The sequence below is a fragment of the Muscardinus avellanarius genome, assembly GCF_963383645.1.
Source record: "Muscardinus avellanarius genome assembly, chromosome: 4".
Taxonomy (NCBI): Eukaryota; Metazoa; Chordata; class Mammalia; order Rodentia; family Gliridae; genus Muscardinus; species Muscardinus avellanarius.
In genome coordinates, this window is record NC_137789.1 from 53,877,869 (window position 1) to 53,905,632 (window position 27,764).

Genomic DNA, 27,764 nt, shown 5'->3' on the forward strand with positions numbered 1-27,764 from the left:
TCCCCTAAAGTAGTTGTTTTTCAAGAACTGGAAATTTAAGTCTATCTTTTTTTGCCCAAATCAACAGAATTTTACTTCACAAAAGTACATACAGAGCAAAAGAGGTGCTAAATCTAGTCTATTCTATTCACCTGGATTTCTGAATATAGTTGTGGATCCTGATGAATTGAGGCATGTAAAGGGGGAAAATATCAGAATTTTAAATTGGCTGAGACTCAAGAATTTTAGGAAAAGTTAAAGGAATTGAAAGAATTGGATATGGCTTTCCAAAGAAGAGAACTACATTTGTTATTCTGGAGAAATGGGCATAACAGGAACATGCGCACTGTAACAGAGAGGCTGAGTGACTGAGTGGAAAGAATTGGGGGCATGGCACACGATGGCATGGGATTAAGTATTGGGACCACTATTTACCCAATAATTAAGAAAAAATTTCAAGGGACTGAATCTCAGGTTCTGAATCTAAATCCTAAGATTGTGGTAAAAATTAAATCAAATTATATGAAATGAATCAACATATGCAAAGTCCTACCGTGTGTGACATGTGGTCGACAATCAGCAACACTGATCTTTCCACTCATCAGGCAGAACCAGAGATTTTTATTAGATGTTATTGGAGAAATGTCTTGCAGAATAGTTATATATAAGCAGACACGAGAATGTTAGGCATCCAAGGTCTCTGCAAATGCTGCATGATATATCTTTATGTTGACTGGCAGCTTTTTTTTTTTTTTTTTTTTTTTTACTTTGTGCCAGTAAACAGCATTATCAAAAAACAGGGACATGTTATGTTGTCTTATCAAGTTGCAAGACATTTTCCATACTACATAGAGTAAAGCAGTGCATGCTTGCTTACCTGTAAAGAGCAGAAAGGGGCCTCTTATTTCCCGGTTTTGGTCTGTATGGTTTGGGTTCCCCTGCCATGTTGATGTCTGAAAACATAAAATAGCATGGATTAAAAGATTAAGCCATTTGAGAAATGTAAATCCTGGAGTTTTAGGTTTCTATTTACAATTTGATTATGCAAATGTTGTATGCCATTCATTCATTCATTCATTCAAACTCTACTGAATACTGGCTTTATGCCAGGTATTATTTGGGTAAGTCCTGCATAAAATAGATTAGATCTCTGCCCTTGTAGAATTTATGTTCTACTGAGGGGGGTGAGACAGTTAGAAACAAACAATAAAAAAGAAAAATACACAATATCTTAGAAAGTGATATGCAATATGGAATGAATTTGTTAAGCAAGGGAAGGAGAATCAGCAAGCTGAAGAACAAAATTATATCATTTTCAGGAAAATGGATGGAATTAGAGAATATTATGCTGAGATCAGTCAGTCTTAGAAATTCAAGGGTTATATGCTTCCTCTCTTATGCAGAATCCAGAGAAAATAGGAAACAAAAGGAAATTCAGATAAATGATGAAAGAGACAGTTGAATAGTAAGAGGGGTTTGGGGTGGGAGGTAGGAAAGAAAGAAAGGAGGCCTGAGGAAGGGAACAGATCAAATAATGTTATGTCCTTATATGAAGGTACATACCAACAGCAATCTCATTAAGTGAAAGGAGAGGGAGTGGGGAGTGAAGAGGATGCAGAGACCTGGGTGGCAAGACATCAATACAACGTTACATATGGGAAAACATATGAAACTGTCACTAATTGCTGACCATACATAAGTTTATATAAAAAGTCCAAATAACCCCACAAATTAATTTATATAAAAGTTGAGTAAACTTATTGGATGCCAAGCCATATACAAAATTCAGTTGGATATTTTTACACAGCAATACACATATTTACAGTATAGATTAAAATCTGTCATTTATATATTATAAGATATGAAGTACCTAGAAATAAATCTATCCAGAAAATTGAAAGCCCTTTATGAAGAAAATTATAAAACTGTATTGAAAGATTTTATAGTAATGTTATACAAATATAGAGAAATTGGAAGACTTAATGTAAAAAACATGTCAATATTCCTCAAGGTGATTTATGGGTTCCAGGCATTTCCAATAAAATCCCAAATGTTCTTTTACTGTGTATGAGTAGCTTGACAAGTTGACTCTAGAATTCATACAATAAAATAATAAAGACCAAACATAGCCATGATATACTTGAAACACAGTTGGTAAAGTTGCTTTATCAAGGCTTCTTTTTTTAAACTGTGGTGATTACTACCATAATATTAGTATAAGAGGAAAAGGGACCAATAGGACATAATAGAGAACCCCAAAATACACACACACACACACACACACACACACACACACACACACAATATAAGAATGTATATATACACAACTGGCATATAAAGACATCTGAATTATCAGAGAGCTGGCATAGCAGATGAGTGAGGAAAAGATAGATATGTAAGCAACTGGTGTTATAATAATTGCTTATTCACAGGATAAATATGAAATTGGACCTCTGCTATCCCCCATACCAAGAAAATCAATTACTAATGCCTAAATATGAAAGGCAAAAATATAAAAATTTTAGGAGGCAATAAAATAGAGTAAGTTTATGAGCTCAGAGGATGTAAGAATAATCTTAAAACAGACATAAAAATCACTAGCCTTGAAATATGAAATTGATAAATTTTACTACATTAAAATCAAGAACTTCTGTTCATCAACAATTACATAATGACAGTGAAAAGAACTACAAACTGGACCAAAAATAATTCTTTGCAAAGAGTTTGTTTCTTGAGTGTATAAAGAAGTAATTTATACCATAGAAAAAAAAAGCCAAACATCAAATAGAAAATTAGCCAAACAAAACAAAGCAAAAACTAATATGTGCACTTTACAGAAGAGAAAACATGGTGGTAAATAAACAACTAAAAAGATGCTTAGCCTCATTAGTACTGGGAAGTGCAAGTTAAAATGCTGCAAGATACAACTGCAGCCAAATTCACAATTTACAGACTTGTAATATTAAGTGTTGGTGAGGTTGGGAGCAACTGGAATGTGTTTACATGACAAGTTCAAGTGTAAATTAGTAAAACAATACTGGAAATAATTTGATGTTTTTAACAAGCTTAAACGATTCAAAATGTATGATTCAGGAGATCTGTATACCTAATGAAATGCATATGTATAACATAAGATATATAAAAAATATATATACAATATATAATACATATATAATATATATAAAAGAATGTTTATTGTGGTGCACTGGAAACAAAAAAATCCTTGTCAATAATACAAATATCTATCGACAAGTAACAGAATAAATGCATTATGATATAACACTAGAACAAAAGAGACGAAGAAGAAGAAGAAGAAGAAGAAGAAGAAGAAGAAGAAGAAGAGGAGGAGGAGGAGGAGGAGGAGGAGGAGGAGGAGAAGGAGGAAGAAGAGAAGGAAGAAGAGGAGGAGGAGGAGGAGGAGGGAGAGGAGATGAGAGGAGATGGAATAATGAAACAGAATAAAGAACCCCCAACCTGATACACAAACACATACACACACGCACACACACACACATTCATATATGGATACAACTGAGATTATATACAGAATTGAAAAGAGACAACATCACTGATGTACTTGGTGAACCTCAGGAACAGTACACTAGACAAAAATCATATCCTAGAAAAAAAAACTGACAGTAGAATCCTCTTAGGTAAATGAAATTGCAAAACAAAATACTATGTAGTAATAAAATATATGTGATAAAACTAAGGAAAAGAAGAAATAAACAATGAATTCAGTAGAGGATTGCCTACTAAAAGGATAGTAAAGAATGCTAGATTTGGAGGGACTTTAAAATTGAATTATAATGTACTATTTCCTAAGTTGGGTAGAATAAACATGGACTTACATTTTAATATTCCTTACAACTTAAATATTTCATAAGTTTTAAGTGATTAAGAACTAGTAGTTACAAAAGAAAATGAGAATAAAATTGGCAAATTATGTGCTCATAAATCTTCAGGTCAGAAGCAGTTGGTTTCGGTGAATGAGTGGATCTGGTGGATCCTGTGAACCATTCTGTGGTGAGAAAGGAGTGCAGGGTCGGGTTGGGGGTGATTATCAAGAATGAGAGGATATGAGAAACTTCAATGAGAACCTCAAATTTGATTTGAGGGGAATATAATTTAAGATTCTTAGTAAAAGAGAGATATGAAGGTTAATGATAAAGATTGATTGTTGTATTAGAATAAGGCATAGCCAAGATTGAGGCTGTCTGAATCTCTCAGAGGTAATATGGTTGTAGCAAAAAAGAGTGAAGTAAAGATAGGTTTCAATTATTTTTTTAATTCTGAAATTATAGTAGAAAAGTACCTGCTTATGAAAATATCATTACATCACTTGTATATCGTAGCTTAGATCCTATAATTTATAACTCAAAAATATGAAATTATTCTAATAAGTAAGCAAAAATCTTGAGACAAAAGTGTCATTAAAATATTGTAGCACCCTTTCTTTTGTTATAGTGTGCTGTCAGTGCTTCTGAAAATACACTTAGGAGTTTGACAGTAAATTCCTATAATAGAAAGCCTTTCATGACAGGCTGGTAAACTTAGTATTTCTAAACATTAGCCTCTCTTCAAAGGTATTAAAAATGTACAAAAAATCCTTGCTTTCTAAACATTGAATAGTGTTCAAATGGAGAATTTTCCTTTGAATGTGTAGAAATTTATACTTAAACATGCATATTTGTATATTTTCTGTGGCTATGTTGACCATCATTCAAAGCCTGATTTCAGCACACACAGAGAGAGGCAGGATATAGTCTAGGAAGAAGGGGATGGAGAACAATGTACTCAGCTGTTCTTCATGGACATAAAGCCTTCCCAGGGTTTAAATGAATGGCCTTTTTGTATTTAACTTTGTAAACACAAGATTTCATTTTTTTATTAAAATTTTTTGTGGTACTGGAGATTGAGCCCAGGGTCATTCTATCTCTGAACTACACCCTCAACCCTGTATTATTTTTTGAAATAGAGTCTTGCTATGTTTCTTTGTGCTGGACTTGACTCTATGATTGATTCTCTTGTCTTGGCCTCCCAAGTATTAGGATTATAGGCTCCTGCTACCATGCCCCATTTAAATACAAGATTTTACTATGTCTTCAGAATAACTCATCTGAGTGGGAGCCATGGCTCTGATTCTCATGCCTCATGAGCCTTGGCTTTTAAGCTACCACACAAACAAGGTAAGATAAATCTTATCAGGAACTTCATGAGCAATGATACAGAGATGTCCTAAGCCTCCATACCCTGATTGCCCTAGCATACAGGTGACTCACGAGACAGGGCAGGAGACAGATGGACCGAGGTTCGATTTTCTCCCACTCTTAGAAGAGGAGCTTGGAGTAAAACACTGAGATATCACTGTGGGGGAGAGGGGTTAAGAGGCTTATTTCTTGAGTTCCTGATTTTATATATTCATACCTAATTAAAAATTCTTCATATTATTTTCCAGAAAGGATGTAAAGGTTTAACTGCTCAACAAGTGATTTTGAATATTTTAAAATTCTTTAAGTTTCTAGTTATGGAGCAGAAGTACCTATAAAGGTACTCATAGGACTGTGGGTGTAGCTCAGTGGCAAAATGCTTGTTTAGTTTGTGCGAGGCCTGGGTTTTGATCCCTAGTGTCTTACAAAAAGTACTCATAGATCAGATGAGTGAACCCCACTAGCCTTCAAGGAATGATAGTGAACACAGCAGTGCAAAATATATACATGTGCATATCTAAGTAATTCCTTGATAAAACCAGGTATCCTTCATTTAAAAGAAGTCTATGGATGAGGCTTGTTTCTGCTAGGGTATACTACACATCTGGCCTCTTACAGATATAAGGACAAAATAGAAGAGAATCTAAGCTTTACTTGTGGTTAGGAGCTGAGTGGAGACAGAACACCCTCAACTGGAGTCAAGAGAGGTAGCTGTATTTTCTCTTATAACATGGGTTTCAGTATCACCTACTGAGTCATATAGAATAATAACCCTGGCTAATGTCACCATAGAGCCAAGGCGGCGTTGTCAGGGCTAATGTGGAATCTCTTCCTGTGGCTCTGATCCTCCGACTCTGAGTGCCAGCTGGACAGATTGAGGTCTCTGTGGCTTTGGTGACCCTGGTTAAGCATCCTTCCCACCCGCTGTGGCCTGCTTTGCTCAGGACCACCTCCCTCTGCAGCCCTTCACCTGCCCTCAGGGCTGGGGAGGGAGGTGAGTGCTGTCCCGGGCCAGGCTCTTGTGTTGGAAGGGAGGTCAGCCTTCCTGGGACACCCACCGGGCTCTGCGTTCACCGGGTCCTGCTGCCCTGGGGCCAGGTGTCCCACAGGAAAGTGCCTTGCTCTGCCTCCTGCATGTTCACTTTAGATGAACTATGTGAGGTCCAGGGAACAAGTCTTTTTATTTAATTATTTTTTATTTTATTCTTATGTGTATGATATTGAAAATTTCATACATTCAGACTGTGTTTGGTGCCCTCTCCCAACTCCCTTCTTTCTTCCCCTCCCAATAATGAGTGTCCAGGTTGACCATGCTACATTCATACTTTTACACATATTTGGATGTAGCTCCTCCATTAATCAACCTCAGCCTTCTTTGTCTCCTACCCTTTCAGCTTTGTTGAGTTTTCCCCTCCATTATCTGGATCAGGAATATCAGAGGAACAATTCTGTATTAAGTTTATTCAGTTAATTCACTGCGAAGCTAACCAATTTTTACTTTGAGTCTAGAATGATGTACATGTAGGAGAGGAAGCTGTAATGCCCCCAACGTGCCTTGTTTTCTTTTATGTAAATATATTTATAAGGACATATTCCAGTAGGTTTTGGGGTGATCTTGCCACATCAAGATTTTAGAGAGTGAGCAAATAAATAGTGAAAGTATTGTTTCAAAATAGGCCCACTTCCAGGGGGGCTTTTTGGTTGGGCATCTGAGCAGTCCACACCCCAAAGGGACACTTCCTCAGCCGAACCATTCTCAGACCCTTAGAAGGACATCCAGGTTTTAAAGCCCTGTGGCTCTGAGCCTGGTCTCATTTGCTTCCCTGCAGGGCTCATGTGTGTGAATATGTACCCCAGTGACCTGAAGAGTCCATGTAACTATTTTATGTATGCACATGAATACTTAAATGCCAATATTTTCAATGATAAAGTCTTTGTAGCTATTCAAAAAACAAAGAACAAATTAAACTATGCTCTCAAATTATCTTCTTATATATAACCTTACACCCAAACAATTAAACAAAATCCTATTGGGCTACTACTATATCTTTTCCCAATAAGTTAATTTAAAATATATTAACTAATTAAAAAAATTTAGCCAATTCACTTTTCTTCTTTATTTTAAAACTAAATAAGCAATGCCATTATACCATGACAGAAATAGCTATAAAGTTACAAAACTGGAGAAAGTCAATGAGCTGATTCTATTCTGACTGGAGGCAAATGAAACGAGGCAAATAAAGACAGGTTATTATTCTAGAGCCATCCTCAGAAAGGAGAATGAACACATGCCAGTATATTTATTTGACCAACCTTTGGTAGTCAGCTACTAAATGTAGTAGCAACAGCATTATATCATTTCATGCTTTTGACTCTTGGGAAGAGACTTCTGATTCTATACCCCAAATAAATGTGACCCTGCTTCTTTGCCCCTATTTTACTCGATCACATCATTTCCATTGCACCCACTGCTACATATTTGTGTCCCCTGGCTTTGAACTTTTGAAAAGCAACCATAATTTCTCTCAACTTTTTCTGCTTTCCAGCACCCTACAGTGTTGTTTACCCAATAGATGCTTAATGATTGTAGTGGCAATTAAATTTACACTGGCCAGAGGGCAGATCATTGTGTGTATTCTAGCAGATAAGACAGCACATTTTGTCAACATATTTCCTAAGATGGTGTTTATTTGAACAATGTTTTTTTTTTTTTTTTTTTAAATAGGGTCTCACTGAGTTGCAAAGGGCCTCGCCAGGTAGCTGAGGCTGTCTGCAAACTGTGATCCTCTGGTCTCCACCTCCTGAATGCTGCGATTACAAGTGTGAGCCACCATGAGTGGCCCAATTTGAACAATGTTTGGAAGATATATAATAGGTATGCTATAAAGTAAATTCATTCATGTAAAATACTCTGATAAAATACTATATTATATATATATATTTCTTGGAGATTTGAACTACACATTAATAGATAAAACCTTGAAAACAAGATGAACATATTCAATCATGTTTAAATAAAATGTTGTTATATACTTAGGTGAACATAAAATATTTTTATATACCATATCTGGTAGCATCTAGCATATAGAGCTCCTCCAGAATAATGGTTTATGAGAAACCCTCAAATATTTACAAAACTATTTTATATTTATTTTCTTGCCAAGGATTTTATTTGGAGCATCCTCATTTTAAAGGTTAATGTAATCTTTTTAAATTCCATATTATTTATCCTGCTACAATAAACTGACACCTGCTACTTAATTCTATATTGGCAAACCCTGCTGTTCCCTGTCATTTCCTAGATATATTTAACTTTGATGTGGAAGTGATGTCTACCTTATAGTGTAATAGGGCATCTAAATTATCACTGTTATCTTCTCAATGTGGAAAAAATTAAAAGCAATACTCTTCTGAAGGAATTAGTTAAAAGGAAAATCTTTATTCTTAGTTTTTACCCCCTCTCTCCTGGGTTTAAATAGAAGTCTAAATAATTCAGCCATGGCATATAGACTGCCAGGAAAAGTCATTCGGAGTCTTTTATTGTTCACATTTAGAAGATTTAGGGATTCATTACTGTTCCATTGAATAAATTTCAATAGATAAAGAAAACAGTCTGTTATGTTTGACAAGTGAATGAATATAACCATACATTACCCAAGGATAAACACCATGTCATTGAGAAGCACTTTTGCAGTTATTATTAGTTTAGATCCTCAGAATTATCCTGTGAAATGAATAGTGTAGAAATCATTATTCCCACTTCATATATAGAGGTGTTTAAGATACTGAAAAATTAAGTGACTTGCAGACTTGCATATTAAGATAATTGGCTCAGTTCACTACTACTGTCTTTGTTTTTGAACATAGCCCATGTGCTGAGCATTGATCTAAAAGGACAAGGGGCACTCTGCCTGGCGGGGAGGAGAGAGAGAGAGAGAGAGAGAGAGAGAGAGAGAGAGAGAGAGAGAGAGAGAGAGAGAGAGAGAATGAATCTGAGGGTTAGCAATAGAGAACCGAGCTGCTGCATGGGACTCACATACTAGAACTTTCCTGGCTGCATCTCATTGCTCTTGACCAGATTTTGGATGTCACTCAAATCGTTTGGCTGTGGAAGGCAGCCTGTAAAGCAGTGAATGCACTCTGAGTTCTTGAGCTTTGGTATCATGGGGTGGGATGCGTGATTAAGGCAATCCTGCAGGGAGATTTGTCTGGCAGCAATGAGAGAAACACCTCTGACTCTCAACTAAGCTGCCTGAGATTTCCTGGGCCAGGTAGGCTCATAACCCTGTGGCTGTTTGGAGATGCATAGCAGTCCTTTCACTCTGGGGAAAAAATGCACCAAACATACAAATGGCAACTGCAGCCCACCTCGTGTTCTAAAATATGAGCCTTGAAATAATTTTTGAGCCCAAAGCTGAAAGTAAAACCAATTTTGTACTGTGAAAGTAAATGGCTTTCTAATCTTGTTGTTTTTTTTCTTTCCCAGAATCAAAGCTGGTTTTAACACTTGAAATATATCCTTAATAATATGTTAAAATATTCACTGTTATGGGAATGGAACTGTAGTCTAATTTTACTGGGCAGTCACTGAATTGTGACCACTTTAATGAGCCTTTGGACCTAGTTTCATAAATTAGTTCTGACACAGCACTATGGCACGTTGGCCTCTGGTTATTAGAATGCTAATGCAGAGATCACTGGTTGGCCAGATTCCCATTTGTTACCAGAATATACTCCATGCTCCCAGGCTCTGTTTGCAAGGGCAAATAGAAGTGGAAGCTTGAACTTCTTACTAATGACCTGGTAAGTCTGATCCTTGCATGTGACTTATTTAGATTCAAACTAATTTTTCTCCAGTAGAAACTGAGGTGAAAAAAAGTACACCCATATGCTCAGATGCCCTTTTATACTTACTTTATATTTTTCACCCAAAGGTTATATCAAGAAGAAAATAAAAATGTCATGGATTATTTATTTTCATTGATCAAGTAGTTGTTGAACATAGAAAACGTGCTGAGTATTGGGTAAATAAAAATGAACACCGTGTGCTCGAGAATATCACAGAGAAAGACAAATCTGGCACTCATGTCGAAAATGCCGTGTCTCTTAATAAGGAAGTAGATTCTGGGCTTTGAAAGCATGGAGCCTCATTCTCTAAAGCTGAGAATGTCCTTAAAGGTACTTTATTTTTTAAAAACATATACATTTATTGGTGTGCTGTAGGCTCACATTATCATGTAGCTCAGAGTGATAGAGGCATACTTACATGTAGCAGTTGATGAGCTTCCCCTCAGCTCCCCTCCACTCCCTTCCCTTCCCCATTAAGGTTGGCATTGATAATTTCACATGTGTGTATAATGTTCTTATCATATAAGATGGCTTCCTCCCAAGACAGCAAATCTAATGTTAGTTGCTTCATAGAACCATATCCCCTAAATTCTGTCAAAGCTCAGCTGTATTAGTTGAACCATAAACACTTGTTTCTGTTCTCTGTTTGCTTTACTTTGCTGTTCCCATAAAAACTTCTACTGGCTAATTGTTAAAATACCTTTGATTTGCCTTAAAACTTAAGTGGCATGCAACTTGATGGAACTTTGTGGCTTTGATGCATGTCTAATCAATATCTAGTCTAGTCTAAATTTATTTAGCAGCAAACACAGGTACATTTTGACACAAATTACAAAGAGACAATCAAGTGGTAATAATTGTCAAATTTAAGTTTAGCTCCTAAAACTTTCAACTTAGACCATTATTTTAATAATTTTATCTCTTTTGTTATGTGGACAAGTTTTCTGAAGAAACATTTTCTATATTCCATGAACATATTTATCTCCATAAAGGTTAAAAATGAAGATGCCATATTTATGAAGAAATAAATCCTCAGAAACCTAATGAATTTTGATTCATAAAATTCAGATAAATGTTCACCAGCGGTACCATGAATATATTTAGGACTTTACTTAACAACATTACAAAATATACTTAATGATTCATTGATAACCAAGAATGGGAACAACTGTTATGAAAATTAAGACTGAAACTAGATGTTGAAAAATGATTTACTCACATACTCATCATGAATACATAGAATTACTATTACTATGCTCCAAGACTTTAATAGTTGAGGAGAAATAATTCTTAAAGAAAAAGTAAAATTCAACCAACAGAGTCTGGAATGCCAGTTTCTCTGAGAATTTTTACATCAGTGAAGAGAGACCTCAAGATCTGGGTATTACTTCTCTTGATTCCCTTCCTTTTCTAATCTATTTCTTTTCATATGTGTACAAATGGATTTTCTTTCCTTAAGTGCCTTTTGTGATGACTTGTATTCGGTGTTTACAATACTCCAACTGCTGTGGTAGGTATTTTATAGTTCATAAATGTAATGAAATGCCAGCCATAAAATTAAGAAGTTAAATATATGTTATGTGGAAAGCAGCATACAATCCTGATACTCAGTGTGTTTGGAAACAAACTACATCTGTATCAGCTAGGATCCTATAAGAAATGCTGAACCCAGGCTCCATCCTAGTCTCCATGAGTGAGAAACTGTATTAAAAAAGATATCCAGTTAGGCGTGGTGGCGCATGCTTGTAATCCTAGCATTCGGGAGGCTGAGACCAGAGGATCATGGTTCGCCAACAGCCTCAGCTACTTAAAGAGGCCCTTCGCAACAGTGAGACCCTGTTTCAAAAATAAAAAGACAGAAAAATAGGGCTGGGAGTGTAGCTTGGAGGTAGAATGCCCCTGAGTTCCATCCCTAGTGCTGTAAATAAATAAATAAATAAATAAATAAATAAATAAATAAATAAGTGTGCAAAGCATTGCTATGCACATTCAAGTATGTGAAGTCCTGGAACACAGCTTGTGTATTTTATATTCCTCCCTTTAATTATCTTCCGAGTTCTTTATTTTTAAAATGCTTTGAAAAGACAGTATTAAAAATTCTGAACAGAAATGCAAAGCTTTTAGGGAAGACATTTGAAAAATGCTTTTCAAATACTTAGACTGTTATAATGCTACCTTAATGTCATCCTTGATGGTAATAATAGTTGATAGCATTTGTATATCATTTAACAGTTAATCAAATACTCACAAAAAAACTTCACAATCTTATGCTGTGGGTCTTATTGTTGATTGCAATTTATAGACATTGAAGTTCAGAAAACATCATTTCTCTATGCTAATTCTGCTTTTAAGTAGTGGTGTCAAGACTGAATTCAAGAGTTCTCACTCCAAACACTATATCCTGTAGATGATGCTTAATTTTAATTGTTTAAAAAATTCTAAAGAGAAAGAGCCTAAAGAATGGGAGATCTTTGCCAGCTACCCCTCTGATAGAGGACTCATATTTAAAATATACAGAGTTTAAAAAACTTAATGCTGTCAGGGCATTAGGCCACACACTTGTAATCCCAGTACTTGGGAGGCTGAGATGGGATGATTGTAGGATTGAAGCCAGCCTCAGCAACTGAGTGAGGCTCTCAGCAAATTAGCCAGATCTTGTTCCTCAATTAAAAAAAAAATCTGGGAGTAGCTAAGGGGTAAAATGCCTCTGAGTTAATTCTCTAACACCACACACACACAAAACAACAACAACAACAAAAAAAATCTCTTAACACTAAATATAAACAAATAACCCATTTAAAACATGAGAATTGAACTGAATAAACACTTCTCAAAAGAAGATACACAAATGACCAATAAATGTATGAAAAAATGTGCAGTGCCATTATCAGTCAGGGAAATGCAAATCAAAACTACACTGAGATTCCATGTAACTCTAGTTAGAATGGCAATGATCAAGAACACAGACAATAATAAGCATTGATGAGAATGTGGGGAAATAGGAACTCTTACACACTGTTGGTGGGACTTCAAACTAGTATAGTTACTATGGAAATGACTGTGGAGGTTTCTCAGGATATAGGGAATGGAACCGCCATATGACCCAGAGCTACTGCTCTTGGGCATCTTTCCAAAGGAATTGATGTTAGGATATTACAGCGATGGTACGTGCATATTCAGGTTTATAGCAACACAAGTCACAACAGCCAAATTATGGAACCAGTCTAGGTGTCCATCAACTGATAAATAAATTACCAACTGTGGTATATACACACAATTGAATTTTATTCAGCCATAAAGAACAAAATTATGTTATTTGCAGGAAAATGAATGGAATTAGAGAATATTATACTAAGTGAGATTAGCCGGTTTGAATAAACTAATAGTTGTATATTTTCTTTCCTATGTGGAAACTACATAGAATTTGGGAAACAAGGGTAACCTCAGAGGAGCAGAGATTCCAATGGAGTGATGGGGAGATTTGGGAGAGGGAGGAGAGGGGATAGAGATGTAAAGAAGGCAAGAGTTTAAAGAATGCTATGAATATTGAATTATCAATGCCAATCTCAAAGATGTGTATGGGGGAAGGGAAGTGGGGATGGGGCCTAGAGGAAAACGTTCCCAGTGTTGTGTGCATGTGTATTCCTATCATTCTATACCCCAGTGTGCAGTATAATTACAGTATACCAATAAAAGTATTTAAAAAGTCTATTGCGTTTTTTGACTCCTCACTCCCTCAACTCTTTATTCACAGGTCACCTTCTCACTATTGAATGTGGCAACATGTCATCTCCCACCTCTCCCCATGCTCACAGTCCCCTGCTTTCATTATCAGTTTCCAGAGCATTTATCTCCTCCTAATGAATGAAATAATTTATCTTAATATGTCTTTTGTTTATTATTAGACACGTACCTCTATGCCAAAATGAAGCCAAGGATTTTTGTTTTGTTCACAAATTTATTCAAAGAACCTAGAATAATAGTAGGCCCACTGATGGGGCTAAGTAATTATTAGAGGAATGAATTAATGAATATATTTCCTGAGCTCTTATAACTGGACCTAAATGAGTCGTAGGCAAGGTTATTGTTAAGATGATCTTATAATTTAGTATCTTAACATATTACTTTAGAGTGAAAAGAAGACATTATATTATTAAAATTATATAATTCTGAAAATTTAATCAACAAATTGGTTTAGTATAATACTTACATAAAAAGTTGTAATCAAAAAAGGTTTTTAGAAATTATTTTAGTGAACAAGGAATAAAACATAATTTAAATAAATTTTGGCTAATTATCTAAATATAAAAATAATATAAAAATAATTACCTGTTTCATGTATTTGAATTTTTCTGTAAAATTAATTTTTACTTATTTTAAATAAAAATTTTCAAAGTTGCATTTTATAATTAATAGTTTTAATGTTGCTGACACTTTCAAATGTTTGCTTTACAAATATATTTTTATTTTTCTGTTTTATTAGTTTTGGTACTGGGGACTGAACCCAGGGACATTCTACTGAGCTAAGACCTTAGTCCAATTTTTTTTTTTTTTTTTTTTTTTTTGCAGTACTAGGGATTTAACCCAGGAGCATTCTACCACTGAGCTACATTCTCAGCCATATTTTTCATTCTTTATTTTGAAACAAGGTCTCACTAAGTTGCAGAGTGCCTTGCTAAGTAGTTGAGGCTGGCTGCCAAGCTGGGATTGTCTTAGCCTCTCAAGTGCTGGAATTACAAGCCTGTGCCACCAAGCCCAGCTCCAAAACATTTTTTATTGTAAAATGGGGTCTTGCTAAGTTGCTGAGGCTGACCTAGATTTTGCAATCCTGCTGTCTCAGCCTCCCAAGTAGTGGGGTTTCAAGCATGAACTACTGCATCCAGCTTTGAAATATATATGTATATATTTATATTATAAATACATATTATATAATATTTTTATGTATTTGTGGTATTGAAAATTATACCTCTGAGCTATATACCTAGCCTTTTTAATTTTTTGTTTTTGAAATGGGGTCTCATTAAGTTGCTGATATCCTGCCATATTTCTGAGGCTGGTCCCAAACCTGTGATCCTTCTGTCTCATCCTCCCAAGTACTGAGATTATAGGCATGCTCAGCCATGCCTGGCAACAAACATATGTTTAATTAAAAAAATACTACCTCTTACAGATGCTGGGGAAAATGCTAAACTCAGAGCCCATTTACAATTTATGTATTCCTCCTTTACAATTCCTCCTTTATATTGAAATGTGTAAACATTTCTGTCTAAATATTTTCATAGGTCCTATCTTTTTGCCTCCAATAAATTTTCTTTGACATATTTTTATAAGATAAAACGTTCCAAAAATGTTTGAATGTTCTTCTGAATGTCTCAGCAAATATAGATACCACAAAGTCATGGAAATTGAATTCTATTCTGGGATAGAAGATAACTATTTATTATAAGTAGGAGCTCTAGGAGAAGATTTTTCCTCAAGTTGAAATATCTTTAGTATTCCCATTGTTTATTTTCTTTCTGATTTTGTATGAATATATTTACCTTTTCATTTGTTAATTTTGTTTTAAATTGTTATTTTTAAAAGCAAAATTAAAATTTTTATAGACATTTTGATTAGAGATTTAAAGCCAATTTTTTAACAAATGTAACAAAATTTTAAAGAATTTACAAGGTAGTCTTTCTAAAACTCATTTTTAAAAAATGCAGTTGTTGCCAGGCTTGGTGGCGCACGCTTGTAATCCCTGCGCTTGGGAGGGGGAGACAGGAGGCGGAGACAGGTTCGAAGCAAGCTGCGCTGGCTTAAGAGACCCTGTTTACAAAAAAAAAGTGGGCTTCCAGGAATCCCAGTACCACCAAAAAAAAAAAAAAAAATGCAGTTGTGATATGTAGTAAAGAAAGATAATTAGATTAATCATGAAAATTTTTGTATTTCTGTTTTCTGACTATGAAATAATAAAATATTTATGAAACATGACACACTTTAGCTTATCTAAATTGGTTGAACATCACAGTTTGTTGAATGTAGTTATGAATTGTGTATCATAACTGACTTCAAATAAATTTCTTTTCTGTAGGTTTCCTAAGTTCCTAAGAAAATTATTTTAACCATCATACTATGTTCCATCTAAATTTATGTTCATAGTATAACTGCAAAAATCACATAATTTTTATTTTCAGTGCTAAATTTTTAAACTAAATTTACATACTATCAATTTTATAGATTTATTTTTATAGTTAGTAACAATAATAGGTTTTAAATTTTAATAAACACTTAAAGGTACATGGATACATTTTCCTAGGCCCTATTATGGATTTATGAAAAAAATAATTAATCATTGTTATTAAAAGGGTTTTGGAATAATTATTATGGCTTGAACTTTCTCATGAGATGGGAAATCAAGACTATGTGTGATTTCTTAGAAATGACCCTTGATGTCTAGTTCAGATATCTGTCTTGGGGGTCCAGTGCAGAAATTACAGGTGTAATATCTAGAATATAGCTTAAAAGAAATATTATTTATTAGTGATCAACAAAAGTAAGAGGGAAAAGATAAGACACTAGATGTGTAGCAGGGTTAATAGTAGTCACTATACGAAAATATTTTGACCAACAGAGAATAAATAGCTAACCAATTTCTGAGTGGTTAACTTACCTGTGCAACATCTATGCAGTATCAATATTATTATCTCTACTTTATAGATATAAAACTTTACTCAAGAAAGAAAAATAACTTTATAAGTCCAAAGAACTAGTGTTTTAGCAGAACTCAGATTCAAACAAGATTTTTTTTTTCCTGACTCCTGAGGCATATGCCTTAAATGGCACTCAATTACTTTCTTCTACTTTAGGGTAGAAATTTTATCTTACTGTTCTTAGCAACCAAAATGCCTAAGAGAAAAGTGAGACGTTTATCTCCACTGGATACTGAATGAGTACAGGCAGTTTGCTATTTGGGTTAGGGCTTTTTAGCCTTTGATGAAAAATCTGAAGGGACAGGACTCTGGGTGTGTTTTGGGGGAGGATGTAGGTTCTAGAACCCTCAACATCCACTGGGAATTGAAGGTGTTGACTAGTAGGTAGTAATTAAAATATCTCTTTTACACTCTTTCTGATTATATACATTATCTGTAAACCAGACATTATAAAGAACTAGATCTACAAATAGAACATTATACAAGTATAATCTAGATCAATTACATTACTGATGAATAGATTTATCTATGTATAGTTATTCAAAATAGTGATTGTATAACTCATCCTTTAGTCCACAGAGGATTGGTTCTAGTACCACTCAGCGACACAATTCTGTGGATGTTTTTTAGTCCCTTCAATAATTGGCATGGTATTTGCAGATAATATAAGAACATTCTTTCATATGTTGTAAAGTATCTCTAGATTACTTATAATACTTCCTACAATGAAAATGCTATGTAAATAGTTGTTGTTATGTCTTGTTTGTGGCATGGAACAAAATTGCTTGAACAAGGAGTGTTGTAAAGAGACACAGGATCTGTGACACGACAGCGGCTGTGTCCGGGCATTCTCATACTGCACTTCATTTGTGTGAGCTCCTCAAAGAGCACAGCAAACATCCTCACAAAGGGCTCAGCATACAAAAAATTCAAGTTTTGGTTTCAGAATTTCTAAGTTTTTTTTTTTATACTATTTTCAATCCACAGTTAGTTGAATTTGCATATATGAAACCTGTGGATATGAAGGGCCCCCTGCATTTGATAGATACAACTATGGCCATTTAAAATAAATGTCCACAAATTATCTGGTACCTGTGGGAGTCAGACTTGGGCCCTCTAATTTCTTGTACCTGTCAATATGTTATACTATATAGTGAATTCAACTGACCTTTAAATAGAGGGAATATTCTTGGTTATCTGGGTTGGCTCAGATGCAATGATAAGAGTTTTTAAACTTTTAAGGGGAAGGAAGAAGAGAATTTCAGAACAATGCATTGTGAGAACAACTCATCTTACCATTGTTGGTTTTGAAAGAAGATAGGGCTGCTGGCAGGGGAATGCTGGCAGCCTCTAGACGCTAGGAAAGACACAAAAACAAATTTTCTCCAATAGCCTTCAAAGGAATAGGGTCCTGCCAACACCCTTGCTTTTATTTGTAATACACAGTTATTAATGCATCATAACCATGCATACTGAAGTTTAGCATGATGGGAATGTACACACACGTATCTCCTAGACCTGTGTTGGACTTTGACTTGCAGAACTGTGAGATACTAAATTTGTGCTTTTAGGCCACTAAATTTGTGGTAATCTGCTACAGAAGCAACAGAAAACTAGAACAATACCTTCTTTAAGAAGTAGAATTTAGTTTGCTTCTGCTAAAGTATAGGCAGGATTTAGTGACTCTCTTCTAATGAACAGAATATGGTAGAAAATGGGATGTCACTTCCTAGATTTTATCAAAAAGTTTATGTCTTTTGCCTTGTGCACACTTTTGCTTATTCTTGGGTTTTCTCTTCGTCTGAGGGAGCTGATGTTCTGCCATAAACCACCCTGTGGAGAAGCCACACAAAGAACAAGGTCTGTCAGCAACCATGCAGATGAGCTTGGGAAAATGTTCTCACAGATAAACCTTTATATGATTATAACCCTGACCCAAAACTTGATGATAGCCTGTGATGGATTATAATCTGGAACTGGAGGAAAAGTACTTTCAGATTTCTGATCCACAGAACTGGTCAAATAATACCTGTTTGGGGTTTTTTTGGGGGGGGGCTATGACACTTTGGGATAACTTGTTATGTCATATTAGATAACTAAAATAGTGACTCCAAGGTTTTTATTTAGTGAATAAAAGAGACAAAATTACGAGGAAAAGAAAAAGTGCTAATTAGGGCTTGCTCCTTCCCTACAAATCAAGTCTGATGTGAATGTACACATTCTATTGGAGAATTATAAGATAATCATTGAATATTCTTAGCATAACACTACACGCACATACACATACACACACATGCACACTCATAGTTTTATAAATATAATTTAGTTGGCTTTTATTCAGGTTAGAAATGGAATTAAAACTTCAATGTTGAGAATAAGATTTCTCAAAACACACAGTATTACAAAGAATATATTCATCTATTTTTACCTATATTTCAGTGGATCAGAGCTCTCAGAGTCACTGTGAGATCAACAAAGGCAATTAACCTCTAATTTTCCCTCTGTTCTTTTTTTCTCTTATATTTTGTATATCCCTTGAAGTCTAGACTTAATGCAACAAAGTATGCCTGAAACTGAGATTAATTTATGAGTTTTCTATTTTGCCATATAGAAATATCCTCCAGACTTTAAATGAAAAGATTTAATGATTTCTAAGACTAATATATACATTATATAAAGAAAATATCCCTTCACTTTATAGTATTTTCATGTTGAATTTAAGGTTGAATATTTTTATCAAAGTAGAGCATCTCACCCCCTTTATGAGTATAGTTGGTCTTAATGGCTAGCTAAATATATGCACTGGCCATTCTATACTTCATGGCAGTGCGCCCAGTTCTCCCCCCACTCTTCTTATGTGCTCTATTAATATACAGATCACATATTCAATACTCACAACTTCTTTTAAATGGAAGTGTTAGTTCATCAAATCTATTGCTCCTGCATAGCTAAAATATAACTCCCTAAATCCAACTGAAATATTGACTAGTATATAAATCATTCCTTTCCTCTGTGAATGCTAAGGAGAAATACACACTGCACCTTGGGGATACTTTTTGCCAAGAAATTGAATGAAATTTTTGTTCTCAAATGTTACAGTAGGGAAAATTATACTTTTATATAAATAAGTCTCCATTTTTATTTTCTCTGTGAAATTAGAACTAATTTTTACTCTTTGAAACTAGCTCTCAAGGAAAACTTAGTAGATAGAAATTACATGCATGTATTTGGAGTACCACCTATTGCTATAATGATGCTGATTTTAATTGACAGCAGATAGTTCAATATTCAAAATTTGTCAGAAATATTTCTAAATTGTATTTACATGAAGAAATAGATTAAGCTGGGTGTGGCGGCACATGCTTGTAACCACAGTACTTGAGAAGCTGAAAGGAGGATCATCACAGGTTCCGGATCAGTTTCAGCAATGTAGTGACACCCTGTTTCAAAAAAATAAAAAATGAAAGAGGGATGAGGGTGTAGTTTGGAGGTAAAATGCCCCTGGTTCAATCTCCAGTATCAAAAAAAAGAGAAAGAAAGAGAGAAAGAGGAGGGGAGAGAGAGGGAAGGAGGGAGAGAGGGAGAGGGAGAGGGAGAGGGAGAGGGGGAGGGAGAGAGGGAGAGGGAGAGAGAGAGAGAGAGAGAGAGAGAGAGAGAGAGGGAGAGAGGTGTAGTGCAGACTATGAGGGGGAAATGTGGGATTCTACTTTAATTCTCTACTTTTCCTTCTTATTTATTTTTACCTTTTTTCCTTCTTTATTTAAATTCCCCTTGTTAGTGTGTCAATATGCATAGTATTACTGCTTAAGTAAAAAAGGGACAAGATACAGCACCAGAGAATTTAAAATAAAAATAGTCTTACACAATTCATAGTTTCCAACTCAAGTAAGAAATTAGTAAAGAAGAAAAATAATATTGTACCTTTAAAAAAGAGAGCACCAATTGTTTTATTCACAGTGTAATCAAAATATGCTTCAATTATGTAAGGAAAATGTGCTCATCTACAAATCAATTAGTTATGCTAATGAAAAAACAGAAGAGCTTTTTAAAATGTGTCTTTTATAAGCCTTTGCCTCACATATGAAGCTTTGATAATAAACCATGACAAAGAATAGTCATCAGCACTGTGAATATTAAAATATGAATATAACCAATTATGCATAACTTCTCCCTTCAGAGCAGGGCTCCAGGATCAGCAGGATATGCCATAAATCATTATGTTAACAACTCGATTGTCGGGAGATAGGCATGTGTTACTAGTGGGATCTGAAAATATGTACGTAAAATGGCAGGAAGTCATCAATATTTGTTCTTGGAAAGGTGACAATTCAACACTAGCAAAGCAAACATTTTCAACTGCAGGTGTGGGCAGGTGTGGTGTGTGAGTAGGATTTAACTGCTGTTAGAATGCTTTAACTTCTATTTGTGGGAAAAGAAATGGAAGACCATTGGAGGGCTGTGTGCCCTACAAGGTTCACTGAAGTTGTCTCAGTCACTTTGTCTCCTGACCCCATCCTCTCTTTCCTTTCATTTTAATAAACTTATTTTTATTTTCCGTATTCAGTTTCCTTTATTATTTTCTTTAAAATTAAACATTCAAAAACTTGTCTGAAATATTTTTTCACCCCACATTTCAAATATTCTTATTGTTTCTAGGGAAAGAGGAGATAGATGCCATAGGGCTAACTAAAGGCATATTATATTGGTCCAGATAATGTATGTCCTTTATGCTTTATGGATATATTATTAATCTTAAAATTTCAGAAAATATGTAGGTTACTTTCATGTGTTCATGGTAATAAATTAGAGTACACTTTGTGTAAACTTTGGGAAAGCCCAGCTTTACTACAGCTTCACATGATTTAAAACTCTGTCTTTAATATATTTAGTTTAATAGCACTGCCAAATGTCAAGATCACTCATTGAAAGATTTTTGTTTTTTAACAATATGCCATATTTTACCATTTCTTATAATAGCTGTCAAGTCATAAAACATTTATAATGAAAAATGATTAAGTAGATTACAAATTTAGTCACAATACTACAGAACTAGAATCCTCTTGGATTTCTATTGTGGCTACATAATTCTATTATTACTTTTATATTAATACTTACATGTGTAACTTATATGTGTAGTTTCACATTAGGAAATAACATGAAATTGGCAGACAATTTCCAATTTATTAAAGAGGTATTTTTATATATACACACATTCATACACATAATTACAAATTTGACCATGTTGGAAAATCTAATTCAGATAAAATGATTTGCTGAATTTATATAGGAAATATTTAAACATTATATCTAACTTACAAGACTAAGTGGAAGTCCAGTTTATTTATAGGTACAGCATTTGTCAGACGTGTGGACACAGTGATATGGTAAATATAAGTGGACTATTGAGGTTTAAAGTACCAGCTAAATATCAGTATTCTTGATGCCTTGGGAAGGGTTCTTTCTGCTAGTTATTCATGTATGTAACTGTCATAGAAATTAAAGATATGGGGTTAACAATGATTTTCACATATTGTTTATACAGATAGACTGCTAGTTTGGTTTTGAGTATAGCATCTGTTTGTAGAAGATATGATTATTTCATCATCTGCTGGGTCACAGCATCATTTTTTTCTGGTCTAGACCATCTCTGGTAGCTTTATATCTTGCAATGCTGTTTTGCTGTGTTTGCAGCTCCTTTGAGTTGCACATCTTCACTCTTTCTGTGTCATCTGGATAGTTATAGCTCAATGTTCCATGGAATTAAGCATCACTATATTCATGGCTGGTCTCAGCACCAGAGTGGGATTAAGTTCTAGTTCTACTACTAACTGGGCTGTAAATTTGGGCAAGTTACTCAACCACATGCTTTTAAAAAATGCACTCCTATATAATGCATTAAAGAGGAATTCAGTGCATTAATGCATAAAACACTTGGAAGGAAACCTGGCACATAGTACTCGATAATTAGCTATAATAATTATTATTACTAATGTCATTTACTTCTGCAAGGACCTCCTTTCATCTCTACATTGAGAAAGAAGGAAATAGTACCCAAAATGCACATATCTCGGAAGCCAAGTTGATACCCAAGAAAATCAGTCCTAAAGTGTGAAGATTTCATTGTAAAAAGAAGGCTGACATTAAGCTCCACCATTGGAAATCTACTGAATGATGCAAATTACCTGGTGTTAACCAGAGAGAAGAAAAAAACTGGAAAAGGATTAAGATAGAGAGGAGCACGAACCAATTTCAATTCATAATTCCAGAGAGATACAAAAGACAGATTCTGCCTGGGCCCTCCTAAAAGTATGAATTATCCATGAAGGGGAATTCTGATTTGGTAGCTATAGGTTTTCCTGAAATTATCTCAACCTGGGGACAAAAAGGTACACACCTCAAAATATTTGTGATCCCATCAACTGAATATCAAGCCAAAGACTTGGTGTGACCAGGGACTGCCACTCTTGTCAAGAGAGCCTGTAGTGGCCATTACCTGCACTGATCATGGTCACATGAAATAGACTAAAGAGCTCAGTGATGTGTCCACTGAAAGACTAGCATTTTTCTCAAAAGGCAGGTATGTGAGATGTCTGTTGTTACTTTGTCTTCTCTACTTTTTATGATAGCAAATTAAGTTCAGAAGATAAAGAGGGAACGTGTTGAGAGCTAGGGGCGGGGCTGCCACCTTCTGTGAGCAGGAGGGTACCACATAGCAGCAGATGGAGAATGCCAGAGTCCTCTTTAGTACAGTACCAGTTCCAAACCGCCTGTGTTCAGACTGATGTGTGAAAATAACTTATATCTTGTTAAACTGCTGCGTTTTGTTATAGATGCCTCATCTTGCTTATACAAAAAGACTGCTAGTTGATGCACAACTTTAATAAAATGATTCTGTTTAACTGTTAAATTAGTGGCTAGTCCTGAACACGTCAGATAACAAAAATTCTAGTGTATTGTCAAACACCAAAGATGCTGTGTTCTTTCTCTTCTAATTTATTTCCTGTGAATTTTTGCCTGGTTAGCTCAAAATTCAGTTTAGCTATTACTTTTTCTGGGATTTTTTCCATTCTGTCTCTTTGGTAAGCCTTTTGTCTTGCTGTTAGTGTTTACTGCTTTTATAGTATATAGAGTATTATACATGTTGGTGACTTACCCCAAAAGACAGTGTGGAAGTGGTTTTTAACAAACAGAAGGTGTTCACCAGTAATTTGTGAATTAAATGAATATAAAACTCAAAAGAAGAGTAATAGGTTCAGAACCATGTTTATGGCAAAGTGACATGGCTAAAAGATAATACAAAGAGTGTCATAAGCAAATACATCATGGAGAGGGTTAAGGCATTACTAAAGTAATGTGAGTGAAAAATGAAAGATCTTAAACAGTGATAGTACCCGGGGTAAGAATCATTGGAAAAAGGTAATATTATTTTTTATAACACCCATATCTTTTATTAAAAAATTCCTATGCCCAAATTTCTATATGCATTTTTTAAAGATTTGGGATATAATTTTTAAGTTACTGCCTTACTTAACCAGTTTTTTGATGATGGGAAGGTTAACTTACTGTGCAATTCAATCCTCAAAGGAGTGTTATCACCATTTTAAAGAATTCTCTTTTCAGAAAGTAATAAAGCCCAAATGACCAAGTTAGTCACTGACAAGAAGATTTTAGGGCAACTGAGAATTGTGAAGGAAAGTAGACATAATCAAAGAACAGATAACTATGAGAAGATGGGAAAATGCTTGTTGATTGGCATTTTTCACTGGATCAAAACCTACACTAAAATACAAGCATAGGTTAAATAATGTCTCATGTATCAACAATATTTGGAAAATTGTGCTTAGGGTTACAGAATTCTTTATTATTAAACATTTTCATTCAACTGCTTAAGATTTCACAATTTTTTTTAAGAGGAGGAAGATTTATTTGCTCATCATTTTTGGAGATTTCAGGGTTCAAATGTGAGGCATGGGTCGCCAGAGCTCAAGGCACAGTGGAACGAAGCAGAAAGAAAGGGAGCAAGAGCAAGGCTTTGCTGTCACATCATGGAAACCTGAAGCAAGACAGAATAAGCAAGCAAGGGAATTCAAAAACGAAAGCACAGTTTCTAAGGCCACATCCTCAGGGACCCGTCTTCTCCAGCCACATCTCATTTGTTTAGATTATCAATCACACAGTAAATCCATAAGATTTCACAATTCTTGTCAAAGGTCTGCATATTAGCCTGTTTGAAGTTGAGACGCAAAGTACACTGAAGTGATCCACTGCAGTAGAATGGTCACATGAGAAAGGGATGTTTTCCTCTAAGCCACATTTTATGCTGTAGTAGTTATTTATTTCAGGAACTTTCTGGACAACATATGACTTCTTTATTTTAAGAATTTCAGATTTAGGGAAATGGGCTGGGTTGGTTATAATAGACAATCTTATTTCTGAAAGATTTACCAACAATTAAATACAAGAGGCAGGCTTAAACTAAATGTTCTCCTTCACCAGAGCTTTTTTTCCTCCTTATGTCAGCCATTTCTCATCTCTACTATCCAATATTATGAGGACTGAAACTGCATGTATTATTTGACAAAGAGGTAAATTGCTCTTAATATTGCCCTCCAGACCCACCATTTTTCCCTGTTAATATATATTTGTATAAATGAACTCTTTGTTGTATCATGATCAAGAGTCAGAATACAAAATAATATGAAAAGCATGTAAATTTCTTTCACACAGTAAGATTAGATGAGTTCATTCAAGTGGTTCTGGAATTTACCTGACACCTATGTGGGTTTGCAGAATTATACCTTCCTAACCAATCAATTAAAAACAAATAAAAGGCATTAGGGTAAAGTTTGACAAAGAGAGCCAGGTGTGGCGGCACATGCTTGTAATCCCAGGACTTGGGATGCTGAGACACAATGATCACAGGTTCACAGCCAACCTCAGCTACTTAGTGAGGCCCTCCACAACTAAGTGAGACCTTGTTTCAAAACAAAGAATAAAATATAGGGCTGAGGGTGTAGCTTGCAGGTAGAATTTCCCTGGGTTCCATCATCTCCAGTTCTGAAAAAAAAAAAAAAGTTTGACAGAGGACAAGTGATTCACTAAGATGTAAAACTAATTCTCAGCTGAAATGTATGGACTTCTATTTTTGACCAAGCAGACAGACATCTACTCTAAGAAAAATTCAGAGTGCTTACATGTAACTGAGTTAGAATATGAAAGAATATAGACTCCAAGGTTTTAATTTGGGCTCAAATATCTGATTAAGAGATATGGGTCTCTATCATAGTCTTTTATTATGTTTACAATAGTAATATTTTTCTTTCTTTTTTTTTGTGGTACTAGGGGTGGAACCCAGAGGCTTTCTACCTCTGGGCTATACTCCCAGCCCTATTTTATATTTTATTTGGAAACAGGGTCTCACTAAGTTGCCGAGAGCCTCACTAACCTGCACGATAATCCTGTCTTAGCCTCCCCAAGCGCGGGGATTACAAGCGTGAGCCACCACGTCTGGCAGTAAGTCTTTTCTTGACTAAGTATCCTTACAATATGAAAGATAAATACAGAGATAAATTCAATAAAGGCCTTATTTTTCCATTTACTTTAAATATTTGTTGTAATTTGTTTAGTTGTTAAACAAATTTGTTAATAATATGTTATTATTTGAAATAAAAAAATAAATATAATTTAAATAATAAATATAAATATAAAAATAAATATAATATATTTATAATATATAATTTATAATAAATATATAAAGTATGTTTATTATATTTACTATATTATTATATAATAATAAATATAATATAAAAATAAATATATTTTAAAAATATTCATAAGAATATTCTTAGAACACTTTGTATGTAAGATTGAAAAGTCTAATCTTAGGAGTATTTAAAATGTTGAAATAACCAGAGATACTAAAGTTATAAATTTGGTGTCATAAATGTTTAAGACAATATAATTAACTCTTTGAAAATTGGAATTAGCTGTATAGAGAAATTCAGTCTCTTCAAATATAATTAATTTTACTGTTAATAAAAAGACATGTCTAATTATTCTTATTTCAAGTAAATTACCAAATAAATAAATTAATTTTAAAAACATGTGAGATGAATCTAAGTTTTTAAGAAAATTAAGACTTAAATATATAACTTTAATAAATTAAATATAAATTTAAACAAACTTGTGGCTAATCTTATTTACATGCAAAATTTCTGTCAAAATTTCTGTCATTTAAATATCTTAAATGGAAGGGGCGTGGTGGCACATATTTGTAGTCCCAGCATTCAGGAGGCTGGGACCAGAGGATCGTGGTTCATGGAAAGCCTCAGCTACTTAGTGAGGCCCTCCCCAATTCAGTGAGACCCAGTTTCAAAATGAAGAATAAAAAATAGGGCAGGAGGTGTAGCTCAGAGGTCAAATGCCCCTGGTTTCCATCCCCAGACCCACAAATATATATGGCCTATTATTTGGTTATTAAGTAAATTTTAATTTTTACTTAAAATTACTGTGTTATTGTTGAATGTATGGGATTCAGGTATATCTCCCTGATTTTTCTGTAGTTCTTTAACTTCTTACATGGAACTATTTTCTTGTTGAGGTATCTTAGAAGATACTATTCATGTTTTATATAATTTCTTATCTGGAAACAAATGAAATTTTTTTGCTATCTGCAAGCTATGATAAAAATGTGCCTTTAAAGAGTTGCATTTGGTGATATAGACCAATGAAATAAAAAAAGCCACAGGACTCCTCTTTAAGGGTCACGACTGATATTTTTAATTTCCTTTCCACAGAAACTTCTATGCCCTTTCTAGGATAGAAAAATTACTCCTTACAAAACTGTCCAACTTGAATTTAAGAATGGTAAGTAAGGCATTTATTAATGGTCTCAAAGCATCACTGATATCTCAGAATGTTATGTGTTTTTCAATTTGCATGCTTTTTTCTAATATAAAACGTGGTACTGACACTAAGCCAAAATGATTTTTCATTTCCTTTTGAGTAACTTCCCATCCTGTGAGAAGCATTCATT

At 34.6% G+C, this 27,764-nt stretch overlaps 1 protein-coding gene across 1 annotated transcript in view; it reads right to left on the minus strand.

The window, feature by feature from the left end:
• RALYL (RALY RNA binding protein like) overlaps positions 1 to 27,764 on the minus strand; it is a gene marked incomplete at its 3' end in the record, with an annotated part of 339,207 nt that overhangs the window by 100,266 nt on the left and 211,177 nt on the right. Inside the window, exon 2 of the mRNA XM_080694753.1 lies at positions 857 to 932. Coding sequence (XP_080550879.1) covers positions 857 to 932 — 76 coding nt within the window. The remainder of the gene's footprint in view (positions 1 to 856; positions 933 to 27,764) is intronic.